Source organism: Pituophis catenifer, unplaced genomic scaffold, assembly GCF_029215685.1.
Source record: "Pituophis catenifer annectens isolate HBS135680 unplaced genomic scaffold, rPitCat1.0.hap2 SCAF_1, whole genome shotgun sequence".
NCBI classification, from domain to species: Eukaryota; Metazoa; Chordata; class Lepidosauria; order Squamata; family Colubridae; genus Pituophis; species Pituophis catenifer.
The window spans coordinates 345,315,456-345,343,430 of record NW_027256881.1 but is presented as its reverse complement, the minus strand read 5'-3'; the positions used below and the strand labels follow the sequence as shown (position 1 = coordinate 345,343,430).

Sequence of the window (27,975 nt, the reverse complement as noted above, 5' to 3'; positions counted from 1 at the left end):
TTTTGCTTCCATCTACAACAGCCGGCAGCCGCCCTGAGCATCTCCCCTTTGGTCCCCTTCTTTCTGCACCAGGCCTGGGGGGCAGACAGGTTGGATGGATGGCGACCCGCTACTTCCTCGGGGGAACCATGAAGCAGATCTGCTTCTGCGCCGCCTCCCCCTTCGTGGTATGTTCTGCACCCCTGCATCTTACCTCCCTTCCTTCCCTCCGTGCTCCTCTGCCTTCCGACAGCCTCCCCCTCCTCACTCGCCCCTCCCCGACCCCATCGCCACTGCCATTGCACCAAGCCTCCTTCCTTCCCCATCTCTACAGACCCGCCAGGGTGTACGTGCGTACGTGTGCTGGTTTCCAAGCAGCTGGACGAGATGTTTTGTTTAAAATGTTCATGTTGCAAGGGACCGAGGTTGGGGAAAGGGGAGGCTGTGTAGCAGGAGAGGAGGGCAGTTGCGCTCTGTGCATGCACAGAGGGCAGCGAGCCCGTACCCCTCATCCACTTACCTCTCCCTGCGCTCTAGAAGGGTTCCAGCTGTGCTGTGAAGAATGAACGGAAAGCTACTGATTGTTTTTTTTAGCAGAAATGTATGCGTCGCATTCCTCCTTCACAAGAGATGGAAATGGAAGAGAGGAAGAGGAAGAAGAACTCTCATGTTTTCTATTTAGCATGATATCCCTGTTTAAGGATGTTTTCCTGGTTCCTTTGTGCTGTTAAGGATTTTTGTCTGGTTCCCTTCCTCCTCTGCCCGTCCATTATTATCATCACAACAACCCTGTGAGGTAGGCTTGGCTTAGAGATGATGTATAACAGAATAAGAGAGTTGGAAGGGGCCTTGGAGGTCTTCTAGTCCAACCTCCTGCTCAAGAAAGAAAGCCTACACCATTTCAGACAAATGGTTGTCCAATCTTTTCTTCAAAACCTCCAGTGATGGTGCACCCACAACTTCTGGAGGCAGGCAGTTCCACTGGTTCATTGTCATCACTGTTAGGAGAGGGTCAAGATCACTTCATCAGCTGAGATCAATCCTATCTAGCTTCACCCCTGTTTGAAACCCTTCCAATACTTTCAATTTTATTTCATTGCCCGTGGAGATTCTCAGTCATCCAGGTCACAGTTGTCCCAAAGATGTTTTTTCTCCAAAAGGCAACCGGATTCCCTTTGTTTTTCCTTGAAGACGTTTCGCTTCTCATCCAAGAAGCTTCTTCAGCTCTGACTAAATGGTGGAGGATGGAAGGACTGCAAGGAATATAAATCTTTCTGTTCTCCATGATTCAATTAGAACCGAAGAAGCTTCTTGGATGAGAAGCGAAATGTCTTCAGGGAAAAACAAAATCTAGTTGCCTTTTGTAAAAAGCACCTTTGGGCCAATTTTATTTCAGCTTTTCTCGGCATATTCTCAACCTCTCCAGTCTGTTTTGCAACCTGTCTTCTCTTTCTAAGAATATTTGCTTTCTGCATTTCTTGGAGTTAAAGGTTGCCCCCCCCCCTTCACTTCACTTCTCATCAATGCAGTTCCAAATGCTTTTAATGTTTTTTAATGTTGGTCTCTCTGCGTGTGTCCCTGCACTGGCATTTCTCAAGCTTGCAAGGCAGGTCAGGGTGAAGGAAAGGGACATTTGCATCAGAATTGGGTTATTCTAGAAATGACTCTAAAACACCTGGCCCTTGCAAGGTTGAAGGCAGGAAGGGTGGAATTTTCCGTCGGTTAAAACCCATGCGGTGGCTGGATTTGTAAAACCTGCTGAAGTGAAACAAATTCTCCTTCAGAGTGATCTTGACTCCCAGACAGTCCTCAAGGCACCAATGCAGCATTTGGGCAGCTTTGCAGAAGTGGCTGGCCCTTGCCTTCAGCTGACCAGTTTAGCCAGTAGCCCTCGGATTTTTCTGGGGTGTCCCCTATCCTAAACCATCAAACATATTTTGCTCTTTAGAAACAACAGAATAACAGAGTTGGAAGGGACCCTGGAGGTCTTCCAGTCCAACCCCCTGCTCAAGAAGGAAACCCTACTACACCGTTTCAGACAAATGGTTGTCCAATCTCTTCTTAAAAACTTCCAGTGTTGGAGAATTAACAACTTCTCGAGGCAAGTTGTTCCACTGGTTACTTGTTCTCACTGTCAGGAAATTCTTTCTTAATTCTAGGTGGGTTCTCTCCTTGAGTGAAGCACCTTCAGGTGCTTTGGAGAATAGCTTGACTCCCTCTTCTTTGTGGCAGCCCCTGAGATATTGGAACATTGCTATCATGTCTCCCCTAGTCCTTCTTTTCATCAGACTAGACATACCCAGTTCCAGCAACCATTCTTCATATGTTTTAGCCTCCAGTCCCCGTCATGTTTGTTGCTCTTCTCTGCACTCTTTCTAGAGCCGTGATGGCGAACCTATGGCACGCGTGCCACAGGTGGCAGGCGTAGCCATATCGGTGGGCTCGTGAGCTCAGCTCCGGCACGCATACGCACACCGGCCAGCTGATTTTCGGGGCTTCTAGGCCCACTGGAAGTAGGGAAACAGGCTGTTTCCTGCCCCCGGATGGCCTCGGGGGGTGGTGGAGAAGGACCGTTTTTCTCTCTCACCAGGCTCCAGAGCCTTTCTAGGAGCTTGGGGAGGGCAAAAACGGCCTTCTCCACCCCCCGGAGGCCCTCTGGAGGCCGGAAACAGCTCGTTTGCCAACTTCCAGTCCACCAGAATTATGGGTCTGGGCACGCGTGCGCGTGACACCCCCTCCTCCCCACTCCTGGCATGTGATGGCAAAAAGATTAGCCATCACTGTTCTAGAATCTCCACATCTTTTTTATGTTGTTGTTTTTTTGTTTTTTTTTTAAATTTGATTTATATGCCGCCCTTCTCCGGAGACTCAGGGCGGCTTACAATGTGCTCAGCAATAGCCTTCATCCTTTTGTATATTTATACAAAGTCAGCTTATTGCCCCCACAAACTGGGTCCTCAATTTACCTACCTTAGAAAGGATGGAAGGCTGAGTCAACCTTGAGCCTTGGTGAGATTCGAACCTGCAGTAATTGCAGGCAGCTGTGTTAATAACAGGGTGCTTTAGACCACTGTGCTATCAAGGCTCTTTTTTCTATATTGTGGCAATCAAAATTGGATGCCGTATTCCAAGTGTGGCCTTACCAAGGCATTATAAAGTGGTATTAACATTTCATGTGATCTTGATTCTATCCCTCTGTTAATGCAGCCTAGCACTATGTTGGCTTTTTTGGCAGCTGCTGCACACGGCTGGCTCCTATTTAAATGGTTGTCCACTAGGATTTCAAGATCCCTCTCACAGTTAGTGAAAGATTGTTGTCCGATCTCTTCTTAAAAACTTCCAGTGTTGAAGCATCCACAACCTCTGGAGGCAAGCAGTTCCACTGATTAATTGTCCTCACTGTCAGGAAATTTCTTAGTTCTAGGTTGCTTCTCTACGTGATTAGTTTCCATCCCTTGTTTCTTGTTCTGGCTTCGGGAAGTGTTGGAAGGGACTTTGGAGGGCTTCTAGTCCAACCCCTGCTCAAGCAGGAGATCCTAGATCATTTCAGTTAATAATATAGCAGACGCTTCTAAAGATGCCCCCTTCCCTTCCAAATAATATAAATAAGACTCACCAGATAACATCCTGCTTAGCTTTGTGGGTTTTTTTTAAGCTTTCTTTATTCTTACCAAGTAGGGTCAACCATCATGTCAAACCGCAATATGGTTTGTAGATCTGGATGTAAGATGTGAGGTATCTATAAGGGTTTAAGGGTTGCTGTAGTGAGCCGAACAAACTTGTCACGAAGGAGGTTCTCACACTCCCAAATTTTCTTCTTTTTTAGGAACAAATTGTTCTTCAAAAGGGGGAGTTCGTGGTTGGACAAATTCTAATCCTCCGTGTTACACGTGGTAGACCAGGGGTTCTTTCTTCAGGATCTGGTGCAGCATTCCTCAACTTTGGCAACTTGAAGGTGCATGGACTTCAACTCCCAGAATGCCCCCAGCCAACATGGGGAATTCTGGGAGTTGAAGTCCACACATCTTCAAATTGTCAAGGTGAAGGAATGCTGGTCTGTTGTGAGGTTCAACTGATGTCTTCGCTGTTGTTTGGAATGGGTGTGGGGCTGAATCCTTGACTTGTTCCTCTGATGTCCCTCCATTTTGTGGACCCAGTGACTGTCCATTGTTCTAAAAATACGAATGAGGTACTAGAACATCTCAATGGTCTTTGTAAAAAATATCCTAAGTACCTAGAATATCCAGTGAGTAGATTACTCCTGAGTTGAACTCTTGACTGGCCAAGTCCTAAGGAAGTTGATTGAAGCTTCATCTGTCTATGGAGATTCTCAGTCATCCAGGTCATGGTTGTCCCAAAGGTGCTTTTCCAAGAGGCAACTGGACTTTCTGGTAACTGGACGGCAAAGTCCAGTTGCCTCTGGAAAAAGCACCTTTGGGACGAGGCTTCATCTGGTTCCGCTTGTTGGGAAATATTGACCCGGTAACTCGTGAGGAAGCCATCCAGACTCTTGGGGCTGTTTATCCAGCAACCCTCTGATAGATCTGTACCCCTGTTGATTAGGTGACATGTGGTTGGGGTCCACTTGGTTGCAAATGTGAGATAATTGTGTCTTTTCAAGAAGGGGACCCAAAAAGTCCTGGACAACTTCCATCGAATCTTCATCCTTCCCTTTCAGAGGAAGATTGTGGAGAATCTTCAGTGGTCAGGTTGTATCCGGAAAGACTTTGGGATAAAGCAGATTGTCTGAATCCTATCCCAAATTTCAACTAGGATAGTGTGAAGATAATCTTGATCACACGTTGTAGACTTCTGGAGGTGGTGGGACCATCATGGATCTCTCAGTGGCTTCTGATGCCATTGATCATAGCATCCTTCTGGGAGGCATGGATGTGGTGATGGTTCTCCTTCTTCATGGACCAGTTTTGGTTGACATTGATAAAAAGGAAGGTGTGACCATGAACCCTTTATGAGTGGGATGCCTCAGGGACCAACCTTTCACCTTTCCTACTTCATATCTACATGAAACTACTAGGGAAGATCCTCCATGGACATGGGATCTACATGGGGTCCCACGTCTTGAAGCTCTAACAATCTGGATGGAGAAGAACAGATGTAAACTCAACTCTTGATAAGATGGAATGGCTATATGGGATCTTGGTTCTCTCAGGAAGCTCGGGGATTGTCCTTCTCTCTGTGTGTTGTACCTGAACATATATGTCAACTATATCTTTTCTAGGCGCTCCTTGGTAGAGGCTGTTTCCTGAGTTGTTGGGTCAGATGGAGAAGCTTTGTTGGGTCTTCCAAGTTGGGTGGGCTGGAAAGGAGAGGGAGAAGTCGTATCTCGCCTATCCCCCAAGTGATGCTGTTGGTTTTCAGAGCCAAGACTGGAACAAGAATGACGAGAAGCTCCTGCAGGCGGTGGAATTCAATGATGCGGACCGAGTCTCCTCTCTCCTGCTCCGGAAGAGCTTGGTCCCCACCAAACTGGACATGGAGGGGAAATCGGCGTACGTTTTTCCTTCCTTTCTCCTTTCCCATCCCTTCCCCCTTCCTTTTCTTTCTCTCCCCTCCCCAATTATTTACTTTCTTCTGTTTCCCCTTCCTTTTCCAAATCTTCCCTTCCCTTTCTCATCTTAGTTCCTTTCCTGTCCTTTCCTTTCCCCAATCCTTCCTTCCCTTTCTCAGGTTTTCATTCTTCACTTTCTTCCTTCTTCCATCTGTGCCTCCCTCCCCTTTCTCATCTATTTAGTTCCTTTCCTTTCTCCTTTCTTCCCCTCCCCTTTCTCCCTTCCTTCCGTTTTTCATTCCTCACTTTCTTCCTTTTTCCATCTGTCCCTCAACTTCCTCTTTCCTTCCCTTTCTCATCTATTTTTTCCTTCCTTCCTCCATTCACTTTCCTTCCTTTTTCTTGTCCCTTCCTTCCTCCCTCCCTTTTATCTCGTCTCCTTTACTTTCCATTTCATAATCCCCTCCCTTCTACTCCTCCTTTCACCCTCCCTCCCTCCCTTCTTTTCCTTTCCATTTCTTAACCCTCTCCCCCTCATCTCCCAGCCCCTTTCTGACTTCCTACTCTAGCCTCCTGGTGGTCTCCCATCCAAATAATAAAATGATAATTTTTTTCACACCGTTGCAGCATCCCTGGGGTCACATGATCAAAATTTGGGCATTTGGCAACTCTCATATTTATGACGGTTGCAGTTTCCTGGGGGGGGGGAGAGAACACTCCCGACCTTCTGACAAGCAAAGTCAATGGGGAAGCCAGATTCACTTAACAACCGTGACTCACTTAACAACCTCAGTGATTCACTTAACCACGGTGGCAAGAAATGGGACAAAATTCACTTAACAACTGCCTTGCTTAGCAATGGAAATGCTGGCTCAGTTGTGGTCGTAAGTCAGGGCCTACCTGCGTGGGTTCCCCCTGGCTATTGAGGGTTCCCAGGAGTTTGTTTTCCTCTTGCAGCTTCCACCTGTGTGCCATGAAGGGGAACGTGGACTGCATGGAGGTGATGTTGGCCCATGGGGCAGACGCTCTGACCACCGATGGTTCAGGTGAGAATATTTCTGAGAATCAGGTTGCCTGATTTGAGTGGAAATCTTGAACCTACCCGGCTGGCCTGGATAGAGCTGCAGCACATTACCTTTGGAGATACAGGTAGTCCTCGATTTACAACATCCTTGGAAGGCAAGTAACCCCGTGTTTGTCTTCTTCTGACCTTCTCCACCCTCCCTAGGTCACACCGCGTTGCACCTCTCGGCAAAACACGGCCACCCCCAGTGTGTCAGCAAGCTGTTGCAGGTAAGAGATGGCTACTCAGTTTTGCAAACTTTACAAGCAGAATTGTGTGTTGCTTTCTTCCAGGATGTCTTCTATTTATTTGTTTTTAATTTTGTCTTATTTTATGCTTCTCTTTCTTTTGAAATAAATTAGGGTTAAATAAATAACTAGGGTTATATAATAAATGGATGGATGGATGGATGGATGGATACTATAGATAGATAGATATAATGATAGATAGATAGATGGATAGATAGATAGATATAATGATAGATAGATAGATATAATGATAGATAGATACTGTAGATAGATAGATATGATAGATGGATGGATGGATGGATGGATGGATAGATAGATAGATAGATAGATAGATAGATAGACATCAGACTCCAACTTTCATTGAATTTTTGACCCTTAAGTTTTTCTCTCTCATCACTTAAGTCTTCCTGCCATGTTGATGTAGCTGATAGCCAGGGAAGGACCGCACTCCATCACGCAGGTAAGTTCTAGACCAGGCTAGGTTCATGTTCTAGACACAAGGCTAGGTTATTGGCAAGACCATCTCTCCCTGAAAGCATCCATCTACCGGATCGGATAAAGCAAGGATCTCCGACTCTGGCAACTTTTAAGACTTGTGGACTTCAACTCCCAGAATTCCTCAGCCGGCCATGCTGGCTGAAGAATTCTGGATGCTGAAGTCCACAAGTCTTAAAGTTGCCAGAGTCGGACACCCCTGAGATAGAGTAACGGTGCTCCAGGTCCTTTCCCTTAAGGGTTGCCAACTGGTGGAATGTCAGAACCTGTTTTTTTCCCCCCTGTGGCAGGGAACCCCCTTCCCCTTGAGATCCAGCAGCCCCCACCCCGTTAGTTTTCTGGAAAGGCATAAGGAGCTGGTCTCCTGGGACAAAGTGAGGTTGGAGCCTGAAGATGGTGCTGTTGGACTAGGAGGAGAATGACTGGGTTGTCAGGTTTTCACCTCTTTTTTAAAAAAAAAATGTTTGTGGGTTTTTATTGTCATTGTGGGTAGAAAGAGTGCAGAGAAGAGGCACAAAGATGATAAGGGCTCTGGTGGCTTAACCAGGGGTGGGTTCTACTTACCTTTACTACCAGTTCGCATTGCGCCCGAGCGCACTCTTCTGCACATGTGCAGATCACCTATGATGATGTCTGGGTCAGTGGGCGGAGCCTCCCACCAGTTTTACTACCGGTTCTTGCGAAGCGGTCCGAACTGGGGACAACCCACCACTGGGCTTAACCATAAGATGAACAGTTGAGGGAATTGGGTATGTCTAGTCTAATGAAGAGTAGGACTAGGGGTGAGAGACTAATCTCCTTAAAAACCTCCAGGGATAGAGCACCCACAACTTCTGGTGGCAAGCTGTTCCACTGGTTAAGTGTTCTCATTGTCAGGAAATTTCTCCTTAATTCCAGGTTGCTTCTCTTCTTGATTAGTTTCCATCCATTGTTAATTGTCCTGCCTGAGGTGCTTTGGAGAATAGGTTGACCACCTCCTCTTTGTGGCAGCCACTCAAACACTCGAATACTACTATTATGTCACCCCTAGTCCTTCTCTTCCTTAGACTAGACATACCCAGTTCCTGCAACTGTTCTTCCTATGTTTTAGCCTTTAGTCCCTTAATCCAGGGCTCCCCAACCTGTGGGCCCCAGCCCACTAATGGGCTATGAAGGGTTTGCAATCGGTCCATGGAATCGGCCAGCGAGCACGCATACCCTTATTTGTGTGAACAGTGGTCAACCACACGCGTGCTCCATGAAGTGAGCGGCAGGCACGCTCGCACAAATGGAACTGCGTGCACATATGCGCTTGCTGGCCATCTCCCCCCCCCCCGCCCCAGCCAGTCCACAAAGCCGAAAATGTTGGGGAATTTTGTCCTAATCATCTTTGTTGCTTTTCTCTGCACTTTTTCTCTCTGCAATCTTTCTAGAGTCCCAACATATTTTTTTTTTGGTATTGTGGTAACGAAAAACGGATGCAGTCATCCAAGTGTCATGTTACCAAAGCAGTTTAAAATGGTGCTATCTTGATACGATCTCTGTGTGGGTGCAGCCTAGGATTGCATTGGCTTTTTTTGGCCGCTGCAGCACATGGCTGGCTTATACCTAAGCAGTTTCCCTTGGAATTTGTTAGGCCTGGAAGTTGCATCCATCCCCATGAAGCTTAAAAGTCATAGTACTCTCAAGTTTACAACATGAAGGAATTTCTGAAGTTGAAAATTGCAGGAAAACTTACAAAAGCATCCCAACAATTAGGAGCCGTGGTGGCGCAGTGGTCGGACCGCAGTATTGCAGGCTGATTTTGCTCACTGCCAGGAGTTCGATCCTGACTGGCTCAAGGTTGACTCAGCCTTCCGTCCTTTCGAGGTCGGTAAAATGAGGACCCAGATTGTTGGGGGCAAGAGGCTGACTCTGTAAACCGCTTAGAGAGGGCTGTGAAGCGGTATATAAGTCTAAGGGCTATTGCTATTATTAATGAAAATGGATGGATTCTCATTTGGTTTATCTTTCAGTGAAAACATGTTCCAGTTAAGAAAGCGTATTCTCTTTTTTTCGCCCCCCCCCTCCCAGCCATCCATGGGTCTATCTCTTGTTTGGAAATCCTTTGTGACTTCAAGGCTTCCTTGAACATCAAGGACCAGGTGAGAGTCTCCTCGCCATCCATCCTGCCCATTCAGCCTAAGTTGACAGGTTTCTGGTGTCCATTCATTTTTGCTTCTGTTGTTCTCACAACCAGACGAAAGCATTGAGTAACTCCCTAGTGTTACAAGGAGGCTGTGATTATGAATGACCTCTGAAAGGCTGAAAGGCTGTATAATTTGTAAAAAAATAATATATTTTTTTACATTTCCTCCTTCTTCTCCTCCTGTTTCCTCTTCTCCTTCTCACCTTCTCTTTCTCTATCCTTCTTTCTCCTTCTTTGTCCCATCCTCCTCCTCCTCTCCTTCCTGTTTTCTATGCTTTTTTTCTCTCTTTCTTCTCATCTTCTCTTCCACCTTTCATCTCTTCTTTGTTTCCTTTTCTCCTTCTTCTTCTCTTGGCCTTCTTCTTCCTACTTGTTTTCTCTTCTCCTCCCTCTTTTCTTTCCTCCTCCTCTATCTCTTTCTCCTGTTTTCTTTTCTTCTTTCTTCTCCTTTTTGCCTTCTTCTTGTTTCCTGTTTCCTCTTCTCTTTCTTCTCTTTTCTTCTTTCCTCTTCTTTCCCTTCCTCCTCCTGCTGTCCCCTTCTCCCATAACCAGCTCCTTCAAGGAAAGGAAGGAGAACTTTCATGAATATCCATGTTGACGTTTTCCACTGAGTGGTGATGAAGTTGCTATAAAGACGCAGATGTTTTAACTGACCAGGCAATGTTTTCCCCACTTTCTCCGGGCAGGATGGGGCAACTCCTCTGATGCTGGCAGCCAAGATGAACCATTCGGAGCTCTGCCGCTACTTGCTACACCGAGGAGCTGCTGCTAATGCCAGAGACCAGAAAGGCCGGTGAGAAAACTGGCGCGAAGCCAGGAGTTTGTCTTTCTTGTTCCAAGTGACATGATGCAATTAACTAACCCCTGGTGGTATTTTGAGAGTTACTTCTGTAATACTAGCCTTGAGATCCTCTCCTCGGATTGACGGTGCCCCTCTTTGCTTCAGAACAGCCCTGATGGTCGCTTGTGAGAATGGCAGTGTGGAGACAGTTGAAGCGCTTATCCACGGCGGCGCGCGGGTCGGCTTGATCGATGCCACGGGCCGCGATGCCGCACACTATGGAGCCGCCACAGGCAATGCCCTCATTCAACATTATCTCCAAGAGGCTGCCCAGCGCCATTCTTGGGCCAGCGGTAAGACCCCCATCCTCCTTCCCGGATGCTAGTCCTGTTGAAGGAAGAGGGTTTACTGGTTTCCCGAAGGAATTGGGGCAGGGTCTTCGAAAGAGAAGCTTGGATTGCCTGGAAGACACTCACAATGTCCTTCAGCTGCATTGCAGGTTGGTTTTCTCCCCTTGAGTTGACCACTTGAAGGACTTTTTACACCCAAGGCCCATGGTGCTCACCGAGCTTGGTTGTTTCCTTGCAGACGTTTCATGACCCAGCTAGGTAACATCTTCAGTACACTGGGTGTTTCCATGCATTTCGGTCATGAAACGTCTGCAAGAAAACCGCCAAGCTCAGAGAGCACCAAGGAGCTCGTATTTCAACCGTGGGCTGCAAAGATTTCTCCTCCACCGGTACTACAGGTAGTCCTCGATTTACAACAGTTCATTTAGTGACTGTTCAAAGTTACAACGGCACTGAAAAAAATAGTGAGGCTGCTTTTCACACTTATGACCGTTACAGCATCCCCAGGGTCACGTGATCAAAAATTCAGACCCTTGGCAACTGACTCACATTTATGACGATTGTGGTGTCCTGGAGGTCACGTGATCCCCTTTTGTGACCATGGGGAAGCCAGATTCACTGAACAACCAGGTTACTAAAAACTGCAGTGATTCACTTAACAGCTGCAGCAAGAAAGGCCGTAAAATGGGGCACGTGCTCACGTAACAAGTCTCTGACTTAGCAACAGAAATTTGGGGCTCAGTTGCGGTCGTAAGTCGAGGACTACCTGTATGGCAGTTCACGCCAGGCCTGCTGCCTTCTTCTCCTCGGCAAGCAAACCCAAACAGACCCTTGCCCAGGTTTCCAGCCCTTCCCCCACCTGGCAGCTGTAATAAGCCCTTGTATATGTTGATATCCTAAATGGCTTTATGTCCAGAGACCCTGACAGACCTCCAAGCAGCTACGGGTCTCTAAAAAAACCCCCTCCCCTCGTTTCGTCATCTGGCTGTATCATAGGGGGCCTGGGTCTGTGGGAGGAACCCCTTTGGGTGCTCAACCCATCCCCCACTGACCCAGCAAATTGGAGGGTTCCTTGCCAGCCGTTCTTCCTGCTACCTTGAAACATCCCTTTGATATTTTTGTCTTTTTTGCAGAGGAACAATCACCTGATCTGTCCTCTCAGGTAAAATCTTTTCCATTCCAAAAGGGCTCATTGGCAGCAGCAACAGCTGGGAGATCAACTCTTAATGCTCCTCCCTCCCTCCCTCCTCTTTCTCCCTCTCTCCATCCCTCCCCTCCCTTCGTCCCTCCCTCTCTCCCCCTTGTCCCTCTCCCCTCCCTTTCTCCGTCTCTCCCTTCTTTCTGTCCCACTCTCCTTCCTTTCTTTCTTCCTCCTTCCCCCTCCCCTTCCTTCTCTTTCCCTTGTCCCTCCCCTCTTTCTCCATTTCTCTCTTCTTTCTGCCCCACCTTCCTTCCCTTTTCTTCCTCCCTCCCTTTCCCTTCTTTCTCCCTCCTTTTCTTTCTCCCCCTCCCTCCCTCCCTTTCCTGTCTTCTTCCCTCACTCCTTTTTCTCTCCTCTTCCTCTCTCTCTCCCTCCCTCCTCCTGCTTCTCTCCATCCCTCAGGCTTCCTCCTCCCGACAGTCTCTCTGTAAGGAGAAGAGCAACAGTCCAAGGAAGCGGAAGGCACCCCAGCCGCCCACCTGTAACCCCAACCAGGTAGGCCGCCGATTGGGCTCATGTGCCCACATGGCCCATTGAAGAAAGAGAAGGAAGAGTCCACATATGTCTTTGGCTGAAAATGCATCATTTGGGCATGGAGGGGAACTGACTGGGATATCCAGAGATCTTGGCTTAAGCAGAAAGTGGGGAAGTATTCTGGAAGGTGGGAATGGTTAGTTTTCCCATTAGAAGACAATCTCTGTAGCCCAGGGTTGAATTGTGGGGTCCTTGGTGCTCTCTGAGCTTGGTGGGTTTTTTGCAAACGTCTCATTACCCAACTAGATAACATCATCAGTGCTAAAAGTGAATGGGTTGGAGGAGGAGATGGTGGAGGAAGAAGAGGAGGGGGACTGTAGGATCCTTGGTGCTCTCTGAGTTGACTGTTTTCTCGCAGACATTTCATGACCCAACTAGATAACGACATCAGTGCTAGTGAGTGTGGGATTTACCCTACCAGTTTTGTTTGGTGGCGTAGTTTCCTCCTTGAAGGTTCCTTCATTCGTGTATCATTTCCTGCCTGTTTGTTGTCTGGTATTAATCCCCGCTTATTTGGATGTTGTCTGCTGGAGACACGTTTGGTCTTTTGCTCTCCGTCTTTATTGTCCCTTTTGAATGGATTGTAATTATCTCTATATGTCGATCGATGGCTGAACTGTCCGAATGCCAAGCTTCCAGGAGTTCGCCAGCATTTTTAGACTTGGCTTAATCTCCGATGTGAACACAGGTACTCCTTGACTTACAACCACAATTAAGCCTAACATTTATGTTGCTAAGCGAGACGGTTGTTATGTGAGTTTTGCCCCATTTTATGACTTTTCCTGCAATGTTTGTTAAGTAAATCACAGCAGTTGTTAAGTTAGTAACATGGCTGTTAAGTGAATCCGGCTGTCCCGTGGACTTTGCTTGTCAGAAGGTCGCAAAATGGGATCACGTGACCCCGGGACACTGAAACCATCATAAACATTTATTTATTTATTTATTTCATGTATTTATATGCCGCCCTTCTCCATAAGGACTCAGGGCGGCGAACACAAGTTAAAAACATATACAACAAAATCCCATTTTAAACCAAATTAACTAATAAATAATAAATAATAAAACCCAGAATCAGAGTCAGCCTATTTGCTTGAACAGCCAAGTCTTCAGGTCCCGACGGAAGGAGCATGAACACGACGGAAGGAACATGAACATAGCAACTGACTCATAAACATGAGTCAGTTGCTATGTGTCTGAATTTCAAATGCGTGATCATGGGGAAAATTCAACCGTCATAAGTATAACCATGTTAATAACTTAAAGACTGGAGTGACTCACTTAACAACGGCAGCCAGAAAGATCGTAAAATGGGGCAAAACCAAAAAAACCCTCACCCAGCTATCTTCCTTGTTTCTAGGGGGATCGGGAAGCCTACGAGGAGATTGCGAGGTTACGGCAGGAGAGGGTTGAGTTTCTCCAAAAGATCCGGGGATTGGAGCAGCTCCAAGACAAACAGAAACAGGAAGTGAGTGTTTGAAGATGCTAGAACGAAGCTCTCTTAGAAAACCCAGCGTAAGAGACGTGGTGGCACAGTGGTCGGAATGCGGTATTGCAGGCTGACTCTGCCCACTGCCAGCGGTTTGATCCTGATTGGCTGAAGGTTGGCTCAGCCTTCCGTCCTTCCAAAGTAGTAAAATGAGGACCCAGATTGTTGGGGGCAATAGGCTGACTCTGTAAAACCGCTTAGAGAGGGATGGAAAGCACTGTGAAGCGGTATATAAGTCTAATATAATATAAGTCTGCTATTGCTCTCATCTCTCTCTCTGTCTCTATCTCACATCTCTCTCTTCTGTTTATCTACAATCTCTATCTATCTATCTATCTATCTATCTATCTATTTATCTATCTATCTATCGCAGGAGTGTCAAACTCGATTTCATTGAGGGCCGCATCAGGGTTCTGTTTGACTTGGGGGAGAGGCAGGTGGGGTGTGGTCAGCTCAACGTCACTCGTGTTGGGGGCGCCTGTGGTGGCCTGACCACTCTGCCAGCAAAAACGGGCTCCTGAGCTCCATTTTTGGTTGCAATGGCCTCCTGCAACCCTCTGCCAACAAAAACGGAGCTTGGGAGGGCAAACCGTGGCCCTCCTGAGCTCCATTTTCACTGGCAGAGGCACCGCGGGCTGGTCTTTCGCTGTTTCCAGGGCAGCCCCACTGGCCAGGTCTAAGCACCCTGTGGGCCGGATCCATCCCTCAGGCCATGAGTTTCACACCCCTGATCTAGTGTCTATCTTCTCTCTCCCTCTCTCCCTCCCTCCCTCCCCCCTCCCCCCCCTCTCTCTCCTTGATGCACTGTATTTGACCTTCAAGGTCAAACAGGCACATTAAGGGTAACAAAGGAAAGTCCCATGTCCATGCACTTCCTCCAAATCTTGGAATGACCCACAGATTTGGGGCAAAAAGAAACCACTGAAACCTTCAGAGATTAAAGGCTTACGCACCAAGTTCCCATTCTCTACACAGGTAGTCATTGACTTCTGACTGATAATTCTATGCTTTATTTTACTTTCTGGTCATCCAGAATTGGGAAGAGTGGTTTCAAAAGATCCTTTAATAAATCAGTTTTTTTCCCTGGCAATGACTTTACCTCTTTTCTTCTCTCTCTCTCTCTTTTTGCCTCTGGCAGCAGCTGGAAATTCAGAATGGCTCCTTGCCTATTCTGGAGAAGCAGGTGAGTCTTATTCTGGAACAGAAGAACACAAAGACGCTAGACAGATGGTTGAACTCATAATGATGTCACACATTACAACATGATAACTCCAATGATGAAAAGAGCCTAATGGCAGCTTGCTAATTGCAAGAATAGAATAGAATAGAATAGAGTAGAGTAGAGTAGAGTAGAATAGAATAGAATAGAATAGAATAGAATAGAATAGAATAGAATAGAATAGAATAGAATAGAATAGAATAGAATAGAATAGAATAGAATAACAGGGTTGGAAGGGACCTTGGAGGTCTTCTAGTCCAACTCCCTGCTTGGGCAGGAAACCCTATACCATTTCAGACAAATGGTTATCCAATTTCTTCTTAAAGAGATTCTCAAATCATGGCATATTTAATACAGGTAGTCCTCAATTTACAACCAAAATGCAGGCAGGCAGGCAAGAAGAAAGAAAAGAAAGAAAGAAAGAAAGAAAGAGAAAGAGAAAGAAAGAGAAAGAGAAAGAGAAAGAGAAAGAGAAAGAGAAAGGAAGGAAGGAAGGAAGGAAAAAGGAAGGAAGGACTTGCATAGTTCACACAACCAGTGATTGATCCTTCTTAATGAGAATGTGTCGATCCAAAGCCTCTTTCCTACTGCAGATTCAAAGATCCACTTTCCTGGTTTCCAACAACAAACTCCAAGCCTATCTTAATCCAGTTCAGCATTTTGTGTGAACTCAACTAGCCAGTAACTCTGAAGTACATCAGGAACTCCGTATCTAGGATTTTCAGTTCAGTTCAAAAGAAGTCATCAGATACCCAAATAGGCGAGCGTCACAATCGGAATAAAATCTTTGGGGATTTTTGTTGTCTAATCAGGTAGAGGATCTCCAAAACCAATTGGCGGAGACGGCAAATGAGAAGGAAAATCTTAAGAAGGAACTGGAGGTGCTGCGAAGCCGGCTTTCATTCTGTGAGGTACCGAAGGAGGATTTGAGGGTCACGTCATTCCTTTAAGGTGACCTTGAGATGCGTTGTCTCGCTCAGATGGAGTGACCGCCTGAGTTGTCCAGCCCCTCAATAGTCCAGTTAAAGTAGGGGTGTCAGGCTGCTAAATCCAAGAAAGACATTTTGTGATTTTTTCAAGGTGGTTTCATTATGGATCCTCACCGGTAGACGGAATCTTGCCAAACAACAGCAGGCTAACATCCCTATCATAAAGCATCGCCCAGTGTCGCCTTGCAGAGGGATGGGTGGCAAACGAATTTAATAAATAATAATTTAATAAGAGCCTTGGTAGTACAGGGGTTTAAGGCACCCTTTTATTAAGCTGGTTATTAAGACCAGCTGCCTGCAATTACTGCAAGTTCAAATCCCACCAGGCTCAAGGTTGACTCAGCCTTCCATCCTTTCTAAGGTAGGTAAATTGAGGACCCAGTTGTGGGGGCAATAAGCTGACTTTGTATAAATATACAAAAAGGATGAAGGCTATTGCTGAGCACATTGTAAGCCGCCCTGAGTCTTCGGAGAAGGGCGGCATATAAATCAAATTAAAATAATAATAATAATAATTTAATAGATAAAATGCATGTTCTGGGAACTGTTAGGAAGGAGTCTTCTTTATCATTACATAAACTATCTGAACTGAGTTGTCTCTTGCTCCTTTACACCCCCATCTAATGGAAGAGAATATTTGTAGCTCAGGGTTGAACTGTGAGGTCCTTGGTGCTTTCTGAGTTTTGCTTTTTTTTGGTAGACGTTTTATGACCTGACTAGGGAACATCATCAGTGGTAGAAAGGGGGGGGGGAGGAGAAAGAGGAGGAGGAGGAGGAGAACTGTGGGGTCCTTGGTGCTTTCTGAGTTTTGCTTTTTTTTTTGTAGACGTTTTATGACCTGACTAGGGAACATCATCAATGGTAGAAAGGGGGGGGGGGGGAGGAGAAAGAGGAGGAGGAGGAGAACTGTGAAGTCCTTGGTGCTTTCTGAGTTTGGCTGTGTTCTTTTCTTGCAGACGTTTTATGACCTGAGTAGGGAACATAATCAGTGCTAGAAGGGTGGGGGAAGGAGGAGGAGGAGAACTGTGGAGTTCTTGGTACTTTCTGAGTTTTGCTTTTTTTTTTTTTTTTGGCAGATGTTTTATGACCTAACTAGGGAACATCATCAGTGGTAGAAGGGGGGGGAGAAGGAGATGGAGGAGGAGAACTGTGGGGTCCTTGGTGCTTTCTGAGCTTGGCTGCTTTCTTGCACTCGTTTCCCTGTGCACTGATAGTACCTAGTTTGGTAATGAAACGTCTGCAAGAAAATATATCAAGTTCAAGAAGCACCAAGGATCCCAGTCTTCCTCCTCCTCCTTCTCTCCCAAAATCCCACTCTGGTCTAGCCCTGATGATGTTACCTAGTTGGATAACAAAATGTCCGCAAGGAAACAACTAAACTCAGAGAGCACTAAGGACTCTCCCTCTTGGGAATCCGGATGGCCTTCCATCACATCTGGACGGTATCTGAGAGAAACAAACACACCTTTGCATAAAATCGTCTTCCAAAATAATTGTCTTTTCCTTGAGCCGAACGGAATCTGTCGACTCCTCTCCTTCTCCATAGAACTTCTCTTAGACTCCCACTTTTTTGGGAAATCTCCCATCTCGTCTTCTCTTTGTGCAGAACGAGAAGGAAAATACCAGCTATGACATTGAAACCCTGCAGGACGAAGAGGGGGAACTGCTGGAGTTTCCAGGTAAGGCTGGGTCTTAATCTGTCGGCAGTCCTCGACTTGCAACGGTCCATTTAGTGACCATTCGAAGTTGCAATGAAAAAAAGGGACTTATGACCATTTTTTCACACAACCATTGCAGCATCCCCGCCGTCACGTGAACAAAATTGATCTGCTTCGCAACCAACTCATATTTATGACGATTTGCAGGGACCCGGGGGTCACATGGTGATGAGATGACCTGTGTTCCATGTATTTGCACAGTTCTTTTAACAACTTAAAAAGGGACTTTGGATCATTTTTCACACTTATGACCGTTGCGACATCCCTGTGGTCACGTAATCAAACTTCAGACTCATATTTATGACTATTGCAGTGTCCCGGAGTCGTGTGGCCTCCTTTTGCGACCTTCTGACAAGCGAAGTCCATGGGGAAGCCAGATTTGCTTAACAATCGGGTCACTAATTTATCAACTGCAATGTTTTGCTTAATGTCGGTGGCAAGAACGATGGTAAAAGGGGGCGAAATTCACTGAACAAACATCTGTCCTAGCAACAGAAATGTTGGGCTCAATGGTGGTCGTAAGTCGAGGACTACCTGTATTTTTGTCACTTTAGCCTGGGGTGGGCTTCTCCACCAGATTTAATCTATTTTTTTTGCACATTTTCACTTTTCCCCCCATTTCTTCTTCTTTTCCTTTTAGCAACTGCTGAGCTTCTCTCCAAGAAAACCTTAAGTGCCTCCACGGAAGAACTCTTAGCAACTCTGCAGGGCCAGATAGAGTCCCTAACCCAGAAGAACAAAAAATTAATGGAAAAAATACAGGTAAATCCTAACTTTGACCACCTGGGCATTTACTCATCTGCTGTGGAGAAATATTGCTTGAGTTAACCAACGATAAACTACAGGGAGCAGTTGTCGACTCGCAACAGTTCGTTTAATGACCGTTTCAAAGTTACAACAGCACCGAACAAAGTGTCTTGTGGCAATTTTTCACACGTATGTCCGTTGCAGCCTCTCCGTGGTCATGTGATCCAAGTTCAAACAATTGGCAACTGGCATGTACTTATGATGGTTGCAGCGTCCCAGGGTGATGTGATCTTTACGACCGTCTGGCAAGCAAAGTTGACGGGGAAGCCAAATTCACTTAACAATTTACTGATTCACTTAACATCTGTGGCAAGAGAGGTCCTAAAATGGGGCAAAACTCACATAACAACTGTCTCGCTTTAGCCACAGAAATTTGGGGCTCAATTGTGGTCATTAAGTTGAGGAATAACAATGTTTCGTTATATTTTATTGTTATTGTCAACAACAATAAATTCCCTCTTAGTATTAGCCTCGGAAGGCAAAACCCTGAAGAAGAACAAAAAATATCGGTCAAAAGCCGAGGACTAGCTATCTGCATAAAACACAGTCACTGAGGCTTTGCATTAAATTCTCCTGATCACGTTTGTGGTGTTTTTTCTCTCTCTGTGTATATCCAATAAATCAAATTTCCATTTTGTGCAGGTTCTGGAGAAGGACGAGAAGGACCAGAGCGAGGTTGACACTTCTGGGGACTTCATCCCTATCATTTTGTACGACTCGCTCAGATCTGAGTTCGAGAAGCTGAAAGGACAGCAGCTGGAGGCTCAGGAGCTTCTGAAGTCCCTGGAAAGCAACGGAACAGATGGCAGCCCTCGTAAACTCGTCTCAGCAGAGGCTTACGAACAGCTGAAGGACGATTACGAGAAGCAAATCACGGCCCTTAAAGAAGCTTTGGAGAAGATCAGCCTCCCGGATGATCAGATCAGAGAGAACCGAGCGACGGAAAATAAAGCCGGATCGGAGCCGGAAGGAAAAAGCAAATTCAACCCAGTAACCCGAGAAGAGATGGAGGAGCTGATGAATGAGCTGAGCGAGACCCAGAAGAAATATCAGGCAGCTTTGGCTGAAGTCAAGATCCTTGAAGAACAGATTGAGCTGGGCATCTTGTCCGTGGAGGAGAAAGAAGCTACGGAGAGTTCCAGAACTGAACTCGAGACGGTCAAGGCTGCTCTGCACCAGACTCGGGAGGAACTGAAGGAGCAAGATCAGAAGATGAAGGATTTGGAAGGGCTGCTCAGGGATCAAGAAGAAAGAGGGGCTCAAAACTGCTCCATTGAGGCGTACGAGGAGATGAAAGCCACCCTTGGTGCCTCCTTGGATTCAGTGTCCCAGGAGAAAGAGATCCTTCTAAAGAGATGCACCTCTGCGGAAACAGAACTAAGAGAACTGAGGGCCACCTTGGAGGAGGAGAGACACGAGATGCTTGAAGGAAGGTCTTCCGTAAGCCAGGCCCTTCAGGAGGAGACCAGCAAGCTGCGAGAGCAGCTAAAGGCCATGACGAAGCAACACGAAGAGGTGAAGGCTCATGTCGAGGAGCTCCAAGAAGGCCGGGAGAAGCTGGAAGAGGAGCTTCAAGCGACCAAGGAGAGGCTGGCCTCTCAGTGTGTCTCCAGAGTGGACCACGAAGACATGGTGGAGAAGTTGAAGACCGCCCTCTCCGGGGCTGAGAAGAAGCTGCTGGAGATGAAAGAGAAGTACACCTCTACCCAAACCAAGCTGGCAGAACTTCAGAAGACCACCGAGGCTTTCAGGCGAGAGTCGGTGCCCCTGGCCGAGCATGCCCGAGCCAAGGAGGCCTTGGAGGGCACCTTGTGGGAGTTGAAGGCCAAAGCAAAGCTGTTAGAGCAGGAGCTGAAAGCCAAAGCCCAAGAGGCCTCCCAACTCCAGGCCCAGCTGGATGAGATCCGTCAAGGCGCCGTTTCCAAGGAGGCCCACGAGCAGCTAAGGGCCACCTCGCAGGCCGAAATCGAGGCCCTGAAGGCAAAGCTGAGCGACCTGGGCTGCAAACACGAACGGACCTGCACGGAAGTCTTCCAAGTGCAGCGGGAGGCCCTCTTTATGAAGAGTGAGAAGCACGCGGCTGAGGCGCAGCTTGCCGCCGCCGAGAAGCAGTTGCAGAGCCTGAGGGCGGAGTCCGAACGTCTCCAGGAGCTGCATAGCCACATCGAGGACTCGGCCAAGCTGGTCAAAGAGAAAGACAAGAAGGTGAGTCCTGTTTGATTCATCCGAAAAGGGGCTCTTGGACTTGTCCTATTGCCTCCAGTTTTGGTCACCACACTATAAAAAAGATGTTGAGACTAAGAGTGCAGAGAAGAGCAACAGAGATGATGAGGGGACTGGAGGCTAAAACATACGATGAATGGTTGCAGGAACTGGGCATGGCGGGTCTAATGAAGCGAAGGATCAGGGGAGACATAATAACAGTCTTCCAATATTTGGGGGAGCTGCCAGAGTGGAGGGGGTCAACCCAGTGGTGAAATGTAAAATTTGTTACTACTAGTTTTGTGGGCGTGGCTTGGTGGTGGTGGTGGGTAATGTGACTGGGTGGGCGTGGCCAACTTTTTTATTTTATTTTATTTTACTTTTACAACCTCTTGAAGAGGTTGTAAAAAAATGCTTTTAAAAGCCTCTGATGATCAGGCAACTCAGCTGGGATCGTCAGAGGCTTTTGAAAGCATTTTTTTTTCTATCTAGTCCAACAGTGGGTTGGACTAGAAACCTCCAAGGTCCCTTCCAACTCTGTTATTCAGAGTTGGAAGGGACCTCGGAGGTCTTTTAGTCCAACCCACTGTTCAAGCAGGAGACCCTATATCATTCTGGAGAAATGTCTATCCAATTTCTTCTTAAAAACCTCCAGTGTTGGAGTACCCACAACTTCTGGTGGCTAGCCGTTCCACTGGTTAATTGTTTTAACTCAAGTTAGTCCGAGAGCATCTTTTCAGCATCTTGTTTGTTATGTCCTGTGCATGGATAAGCCAATAATTCTTTATATAAGAGTTGATTGCACATTTTGAGTATATAATTTAAGAGCAGATTAACTTCTCAGTTCTGGCTTTGTATGTTACCGCCAATGTATAAAATTAGGTATTTTGTAGAATGTCTAGGAAATCTATAGAATGCCAAAAAATGGGACATCAAACTATGAATGGCCTAACCTCTCTTTTAAATTGTTTTTAAAATTTTAAAAAAATTTTAAATTTGAAACTTGTCTTATGAATTTGAGGTGTTTTAAATTTTGTTTTCCGGGCCAATTATTTAATTGTATTTTAATGGTTTTTTAACATTTATATTATATGTATTTTATTTGGCTGTTCACCGCCCTGAGTCCTTCGGAAGTAGGGCGGTATACAAATTCAATAAATAATAATAATAATAATAATAATAATAATAATAATAATAATAATAATAATAATAATAATAATAATGAAAAGCTTAATATTTTGGACATTTCCTAGGCATTCCATGCAATGCCAAAAGGCAAACTGGCAAAGTATATAAAATATTCCTGCTAAAATGTCAGTCAAGCCTTCCTCAAGTAGGTTACAGCGGCACTGAAAAAAGTGACTTACGACCAGTATTGGCTGGCTGGGGAATTTTGGGAATTGAAGTCCACAGATCTTAAAGTTGCCAAGGTTGGACGCCCCTTGTGTGAACTGAAATTAGCTGAAATTCCTTCTCTTTTTCTCAACTCAGGTCTTAATTCTTTTGATTTCTCACTCCTTTTCTGGGCTTACCTCAAAAGGGTATGGACCTATGGAAATTAAGCAGAAGAATCCAGATGTGTGGCTTACTGGGTGTGAAAAATAATGGTTGCCCTGGTGTCACTATTTCCCTTCCTTCCTCGGCAGATCACAGAGCTCTCCAAAGAGGTTTTCAAACTGAAAGAAGCTCTGAAGGACCTTTCAGAGCTATCTAGTGGTGCTTCCCCTAAAGGGATCTTCTCATCAAAGACAGAGTGTGAACTGGACGTAGCTACCTTCCAGAGGAGAATTAAAGATCTGGAGCAGCAATTGATTGTGAGTATCTTACAAAGGAAGGAAAGGAGAATTAAGGAGAGACTCAAAGAGATGTTTTAGGAGGGTCCTTCAAGCTCAATTGTCTGGTTCCTTTCACTTGAGATGGGTCAGGTGTTCCTCGGAAAATGAACAGAGAGTAATGCATTTGTAAGACTATATTTGGAATAGCATTTAGACTTATATACCACTTCACAGCAAATATATACCACATACATATCACTTTACTGACCTTGGAAGGATGGAAGGCTGAGTCAACCTTGAAGTGGTTAGGATTGAACTGCTGGCAGTGAGAAGAGTTAAGCCTGCATTCTAATCATGGCACCACCACGGCGCTTAGATCCAGTTTTGGTCGCCACGATACAAAAAAGATGTGGAGACTCTAGAAAGAGTGCAGAGAAGAGCAACAGAGATGATTAGGGGGCTGGAGGTTAAAACATATGAAGAATGGTTGCAGGGACTGGGTATGTCTAGTTCAATGAAAAGAAGGACTAGGGGAGATGTGATAGCAATGTTTTAATATCTGAGGAGCTGCCAGAAAAAAGAGGTAGTCAAACTATTCTCCAAAGCATCTGAGGGCAGGACAAGAAGCAACCGATGGACACTAATCAAGGAGAGAAGCAACCTAGAACGAAGGAGAAATTTCCTGACAGTGAGAACAATTAATCTTGCTTCCAGACATTGTGAATGCTCCAACAGTGAAGGTTTTTAAAAAGAGATTGGACAACCATTTCTCTGAAATGGTATACAGCAGGGGTCAAACCCGCGGCCCATTGGCCAGAGGCGTCACGTGCTGGCCACGCCCATCCTGTTTAGCGAAGGGGGGGGAAAGTTGCAATACGTCACGTGATGTGTCATTGTGAGTTTGACACCCCTCATATAAGGTCTCCTGGGTGAGCAGGGGGTGAGACTAGAAGACCTCCAAGGTCCCTTCCAACTCTCTTATTCTGTTAAAATCCCACCTCCAGATGAGATGGAGATGACCTGTGTGCCATGTATTTCCACAGTTCCTTTAACAATGTAATGGCACATATCGTAATCAACCAACCAACCAATCAAAGCTCTTGACTATGAGTATATCTTGCTTGAATAAAAGGAAGAAGTTTGCATGAGATGGAACCAATTAGAAGAGATGGGATCCGTCGCATGAGATGGGACCAACTCTTGAAGCTCTGGTGGTTAGCTAAACGCCTCTGAAAAACCCAATGTCCTGTAAGAAAATTTAAAATTAACCCGCACAATCTTCATAGGATCAAGAATAGCTAATTGGGAATCCCGTTAATAACCGAATAAACTCACCTGGTAAATTTAGAATGAGGGCTGTTAAGCAGGCAAGCTCTCCTCAGACAAGGAAAAGGTTTGGAGACGTTTATGACCTCAGTGAATTCCATTTGAAATAGTCGTAGCTGAGCCATATCGGTTATTTTATTTTAAACTATTTCTCTTAATTCTCTTTTTGTACTAGGAATCTGAGCGACGCCATAGCAATATCATCTCTTTGTACAGAGGGCACCTTCTCTATGCTATCCAGGTGAGTTGGCCCAGGTCTTCTTCGTTCCTGACAATGAGTTAGAAATATTTCATAGGGGGGGTGGGAAAAGAAGAAGAATCTGGAATATGTTTGGCAGGGACCCAAAGTTGAGAGGAGGAGGAGGAGGAGGGGCTAGAGGACTGGACTGCCGTTTGAATGTGGGGACACAGCTAGTGACAGGGACCCAGTTGGTGGGTCTGAATGTGAATGTGAGAGGGGGCACAGGGGTTGCCTGAACATCTAGAATGACTAAAAGGGACCTTGGAGGTCTTCTAGTCCAGCCCCCTGCTCAAGCAGGAGAACCTATACCATTTCAGATAAAGTGACTGTCTAAACCAGGGGTGTCAAACTCAAAGCCCGGGGGCCGGATCCGGCCCACGGGTGCTTAGTTCTGGTCTGTGGGGCTGTCCTGGAAACAGTGAAGGACCGGCCTGCAGTGCCTCTGCCAGAGAAAATGGAGCTCAGGAGGGCTCCATTTTCGCTGGCAGAGTTGCAGGAGGCCCTCACGGCCAAAAACAGAGCTCGGGAGCCCATTTTCACTGGCAGAGCACTCGGGCCACCACACGTGCCCCCGACACAAGTGATGTCAAGCTGGCCATGCCCACCCCAGGCCCCCAAGGTCAAACACCCTCAATGAAATCGAGTTTGACACCCCTGCTCTAGACTCTTCTTAAAAACCTCCAGTGATGGAGCATTTACAACTTCTGGTGGCAAGCTGTTCCTCTGGTTAATTGTCCTCACTGTTAGGAAGTTTCTCCTTAATTCCAGGTTGCTTCTCTCTTTGATTAGTTTCCAACCATTGTTTCTTGCCCTGCCCTCTATTTGGGGGGTCTGTGTGTGTTTGCGTGGATTTGTGCACGCACACACTCCCATGCTTGTTCCAAAACTGATTTTGGCTTTGGAGCTGAATAGCTGCCCATCCCTAATAACTAATGTGTCCAAGTTAGTTTAAAAGTCCTGTTCAAGCAATAAAACTTCGCATCAGGAATTAGTTATCCTTCATGCTAGTGCACACAGATAGTCCTTAAATTACAAACACATTTGAGCCCAAAATTTACGCTGAGAAGCTTGTTAAGTGGGTTTTGCCCCATTTTACAATTTTTCTCACCACATTTCTTAAGTGAATCACTGCAGTTAAGTTAGTAACACAGTTGTTAAGCAAACGTGGCATCCCCGTTGACTTTGCTTGTCAGGTCGCAAAAGCAGATCATGTGACTCCGGGACATTGCAACCATCATGTGAGTAAATCACGTGACCACGGGGATGCTGCAATGATCATAAGTGTGAAAATTGGCCATAAGTCACTTTTTTCAGTGCCGTTGTAACTTCAAACAGCCACTAAATAAACTATTGTAAGCCAAGGACTACCTGTATGGCAGTATTTCAATTTATTTTGACTCTTTCATAGAGCCAGTTTAGGAATAAACTATGCAGGCCGATGTCCAACTGGTCAGCATCAGAGCCTCTGAAAAAGGCTCAATTCCCCGAGTTCTAAAGTCTTTCCTGGACCAAATTCTTATCTTTCCAGCCAGAGTTAAAGTATGGAAAGGAATAAGTAAATAAATAAATATATAAATCCTTTAGAACCATATTTCTCAACATTGGCAACTTTAAAGATATGCGGACTTCAACTGCCAGAATCCCCCAGCCCACAAAACAACAATCACAAAAACCCATCCCAGACCTGATGGGATGGGTGGCTATAACTGGAGAGGAAGTGTCTCAGATCATCCAGCCCCACGCCACGTAGGCCGTTATAGGTCATAACCAGCAGCAGGAATTGAATCCAGAAGCCGACTGGCAATCAATGACGCTCACAGAGCAAAGAGGTCATGAGAGTTCCTTGGTGCTCTCTAAGCTTGTTTTCTTGGAGACGTTTCATGACCCAACTAGGTAATATTATCAGTGCTAGAAGGGAGTGGGGTTTATGGAAAGGAAGAGTGTGGGGTCTTTTGTGCTCTCTGAGCTTGGTGGAGTTTTTTGCAGACATTTCATTATCTAACTAGATAACATTATCAGGGCTAGAAGGGAGTGGGGTTTATGGAGAGGAAGAAGAGGAGGGGGAGAAGGAAGAGTGTGGGGTCTTTGGTGCTTTCTGAGCTTGGTGGTTTTCTTACAGACATTTCATGACACAACTACCTAGGTAACATTATCAGTGCTAGTGTGATTAGCACTGATAATGTTACCTAGTTGGGTCATGAAATGTCTGCAAGAAAACCACCAAGCTGAGAGAGCACCAAGCACCCCTCATGTCAACTCTGAGCTACAAACATTCTCCTTTATCAGAGAGATCGTGACCACTGATCTTGTAGGGATTCCCTCGAGCACAATCTCCTTGAATAGTGAGATTACAGATCTGTTGTTGGACATCTGTCCTCTTGTAGGAACAAAGGCAAAAGTCCTCCTACCAGCCAAAATGCTTGATTAAAGGCTGAGGAACATCTCCAGATGTTCATGATCTCATTTTTGTTTTTTTCCCCTTTCTGCTCCTCTCAGGGCCACATGGATGAAGATGTCCAAAGAATCCTCTTCCAGATTTTGAAGATGCAAAGTCTCCAAGAACAAGGCAGATGAGACAAGGCGACTGGTCGCAGACTCGAACCCGGGGTGGGGTGGGCAGGCTGGGACATTTCCTTGGGGAAGAAGGACATCAAGGTCACACCAACTATCCAGTCCAATGGTGAGCCAGGAAGGGAGTAGAGCAGCTGGAACCCAAATGCCTTTGAATTGCTTCACAGCAGGCAAGAAATCCTTGGCGCCGTCACTTTGCCATGTCCACGGTGGCCAAAGCTCTCCCGGCTGAATATCTGCCTGCGATCACAATGTTAAAGGCTACAGGGTCATAGCAAGGGGGTAGAGTAGAAAGAGAGATGAAAGATCTAGGGTGAGACAGGGGTGTGATCCCTAGTGGCCAGCTGTTTATTTCCACTGCATCTAATGGCAAAAAAAATATTGAGTCCCTATGCTTCCTTACTGGGGAATCTCACGCCAATCGGTCTTTCGGATCACAGACTACCGACAAGGTTGTTGTTTTGGTAAAATGGGGGCAAATATGTAGTTTTGACTTCTGTACCAGGGTGTTGGTGTGTGAGTGTATGTGTTAAATGGTTGAGTTGAGGGTCACATCTGCATAATCGAAGCTGGATTTCCTTTTAACGTGTTTTGTAAAAACATGCAGAAAAGGAGCAGGGCTGCAATCTTGACTTTTTTGCCCGCCCTGCTTGTGCAGAGAAGCAGTGGGATGGAAATGTAGTAATCTTTTTTTTAACACGGAGAAAGGACAAAGTTAGTTACAGGTAGTCCTCGATTTATAATCATTTAATGACCAGAGTTACAACAGAACTGAAAAAAATGACATATGACAGTTTTTCACACTTATGACCATTGCATCCTCCCCAGTCACGTGATCAAAATTCAGACACTTGGCTACCATCTCGTATTTATGACAGTTGTAGTGTCCCAGTGTCACGCATTCCCCTTTTGCGACCTTCTGACAAGTCAGTGGGAAATCCAGATTCGCTTAATGACCATGTGACTCATTTAACAACTGCAGTGATTCACTTGTCAAGAACGGTCGTGAAATGAGGCAAAATTTACCTAACAACTGTCTCGCTTAACAACAGAAATGTTTGGCTCAATTGTGGTCGTAAGTTGAGGACTACCTGTATGGGAAGTCTGGGGTCTGAAAGCAAGTCACTGTATCTGCTGAAATATTACAGAGTGTGAAAAACAACCCTGCCAAGATGTTACATTAGGCAAATGAGTTTAAATTCTTAACATTTAATCACTGTTAATTGTCTTTTAAAATTGAAATGATTGGGATGAAATGCCCAAAGCTGGGAAAACTTTTAGTAGCCAGGGGGAAAAAATGCAATTATAGTCTTC

General features: G+C 45.9%; 1 protein-coding gene across 1 annotated transcript; it reads left to right on the top strand.

Moving 5' to 3' along the window:
* The first annotated feature begins 98 nt into the window (after positions 1-98).
* ANKRD24 (ankyrin repeat domain 24) lies at positions 99-26,664 on the top strand. The gene is made up of 19 exons (XM_070931911.1): positions 99-167; positions 5,359-5,489; positions 6,446-6,534; positions 6,717-6,781; positions 7,202-7,259; positions 9,347-9,417; positions 10,148-10,254; positions 10,408-10,595; positions 11,726-11,754; positions 12,196-12,288; positions 13,685-13,792; positions 14,952-14,996; positions 15,845-15,943; positions 17,628-17,700; positions 18,380-18,501; positions 19,189-20,751; positions 22,395-22,562; positions 24,025-24,090; positions 26,587-26,664. The coding sequence occupies exons 1-19, from the start codon at positions 99-101 to the stop codon at positions 26,662-26,664; spliced, it is 3,222 nt and encodes a 1,073-aa protein (XP_070788012.1).
* The last annotated feature ends 1,311 nt before the right edge of the window (positions 26,665-27,975 follow it).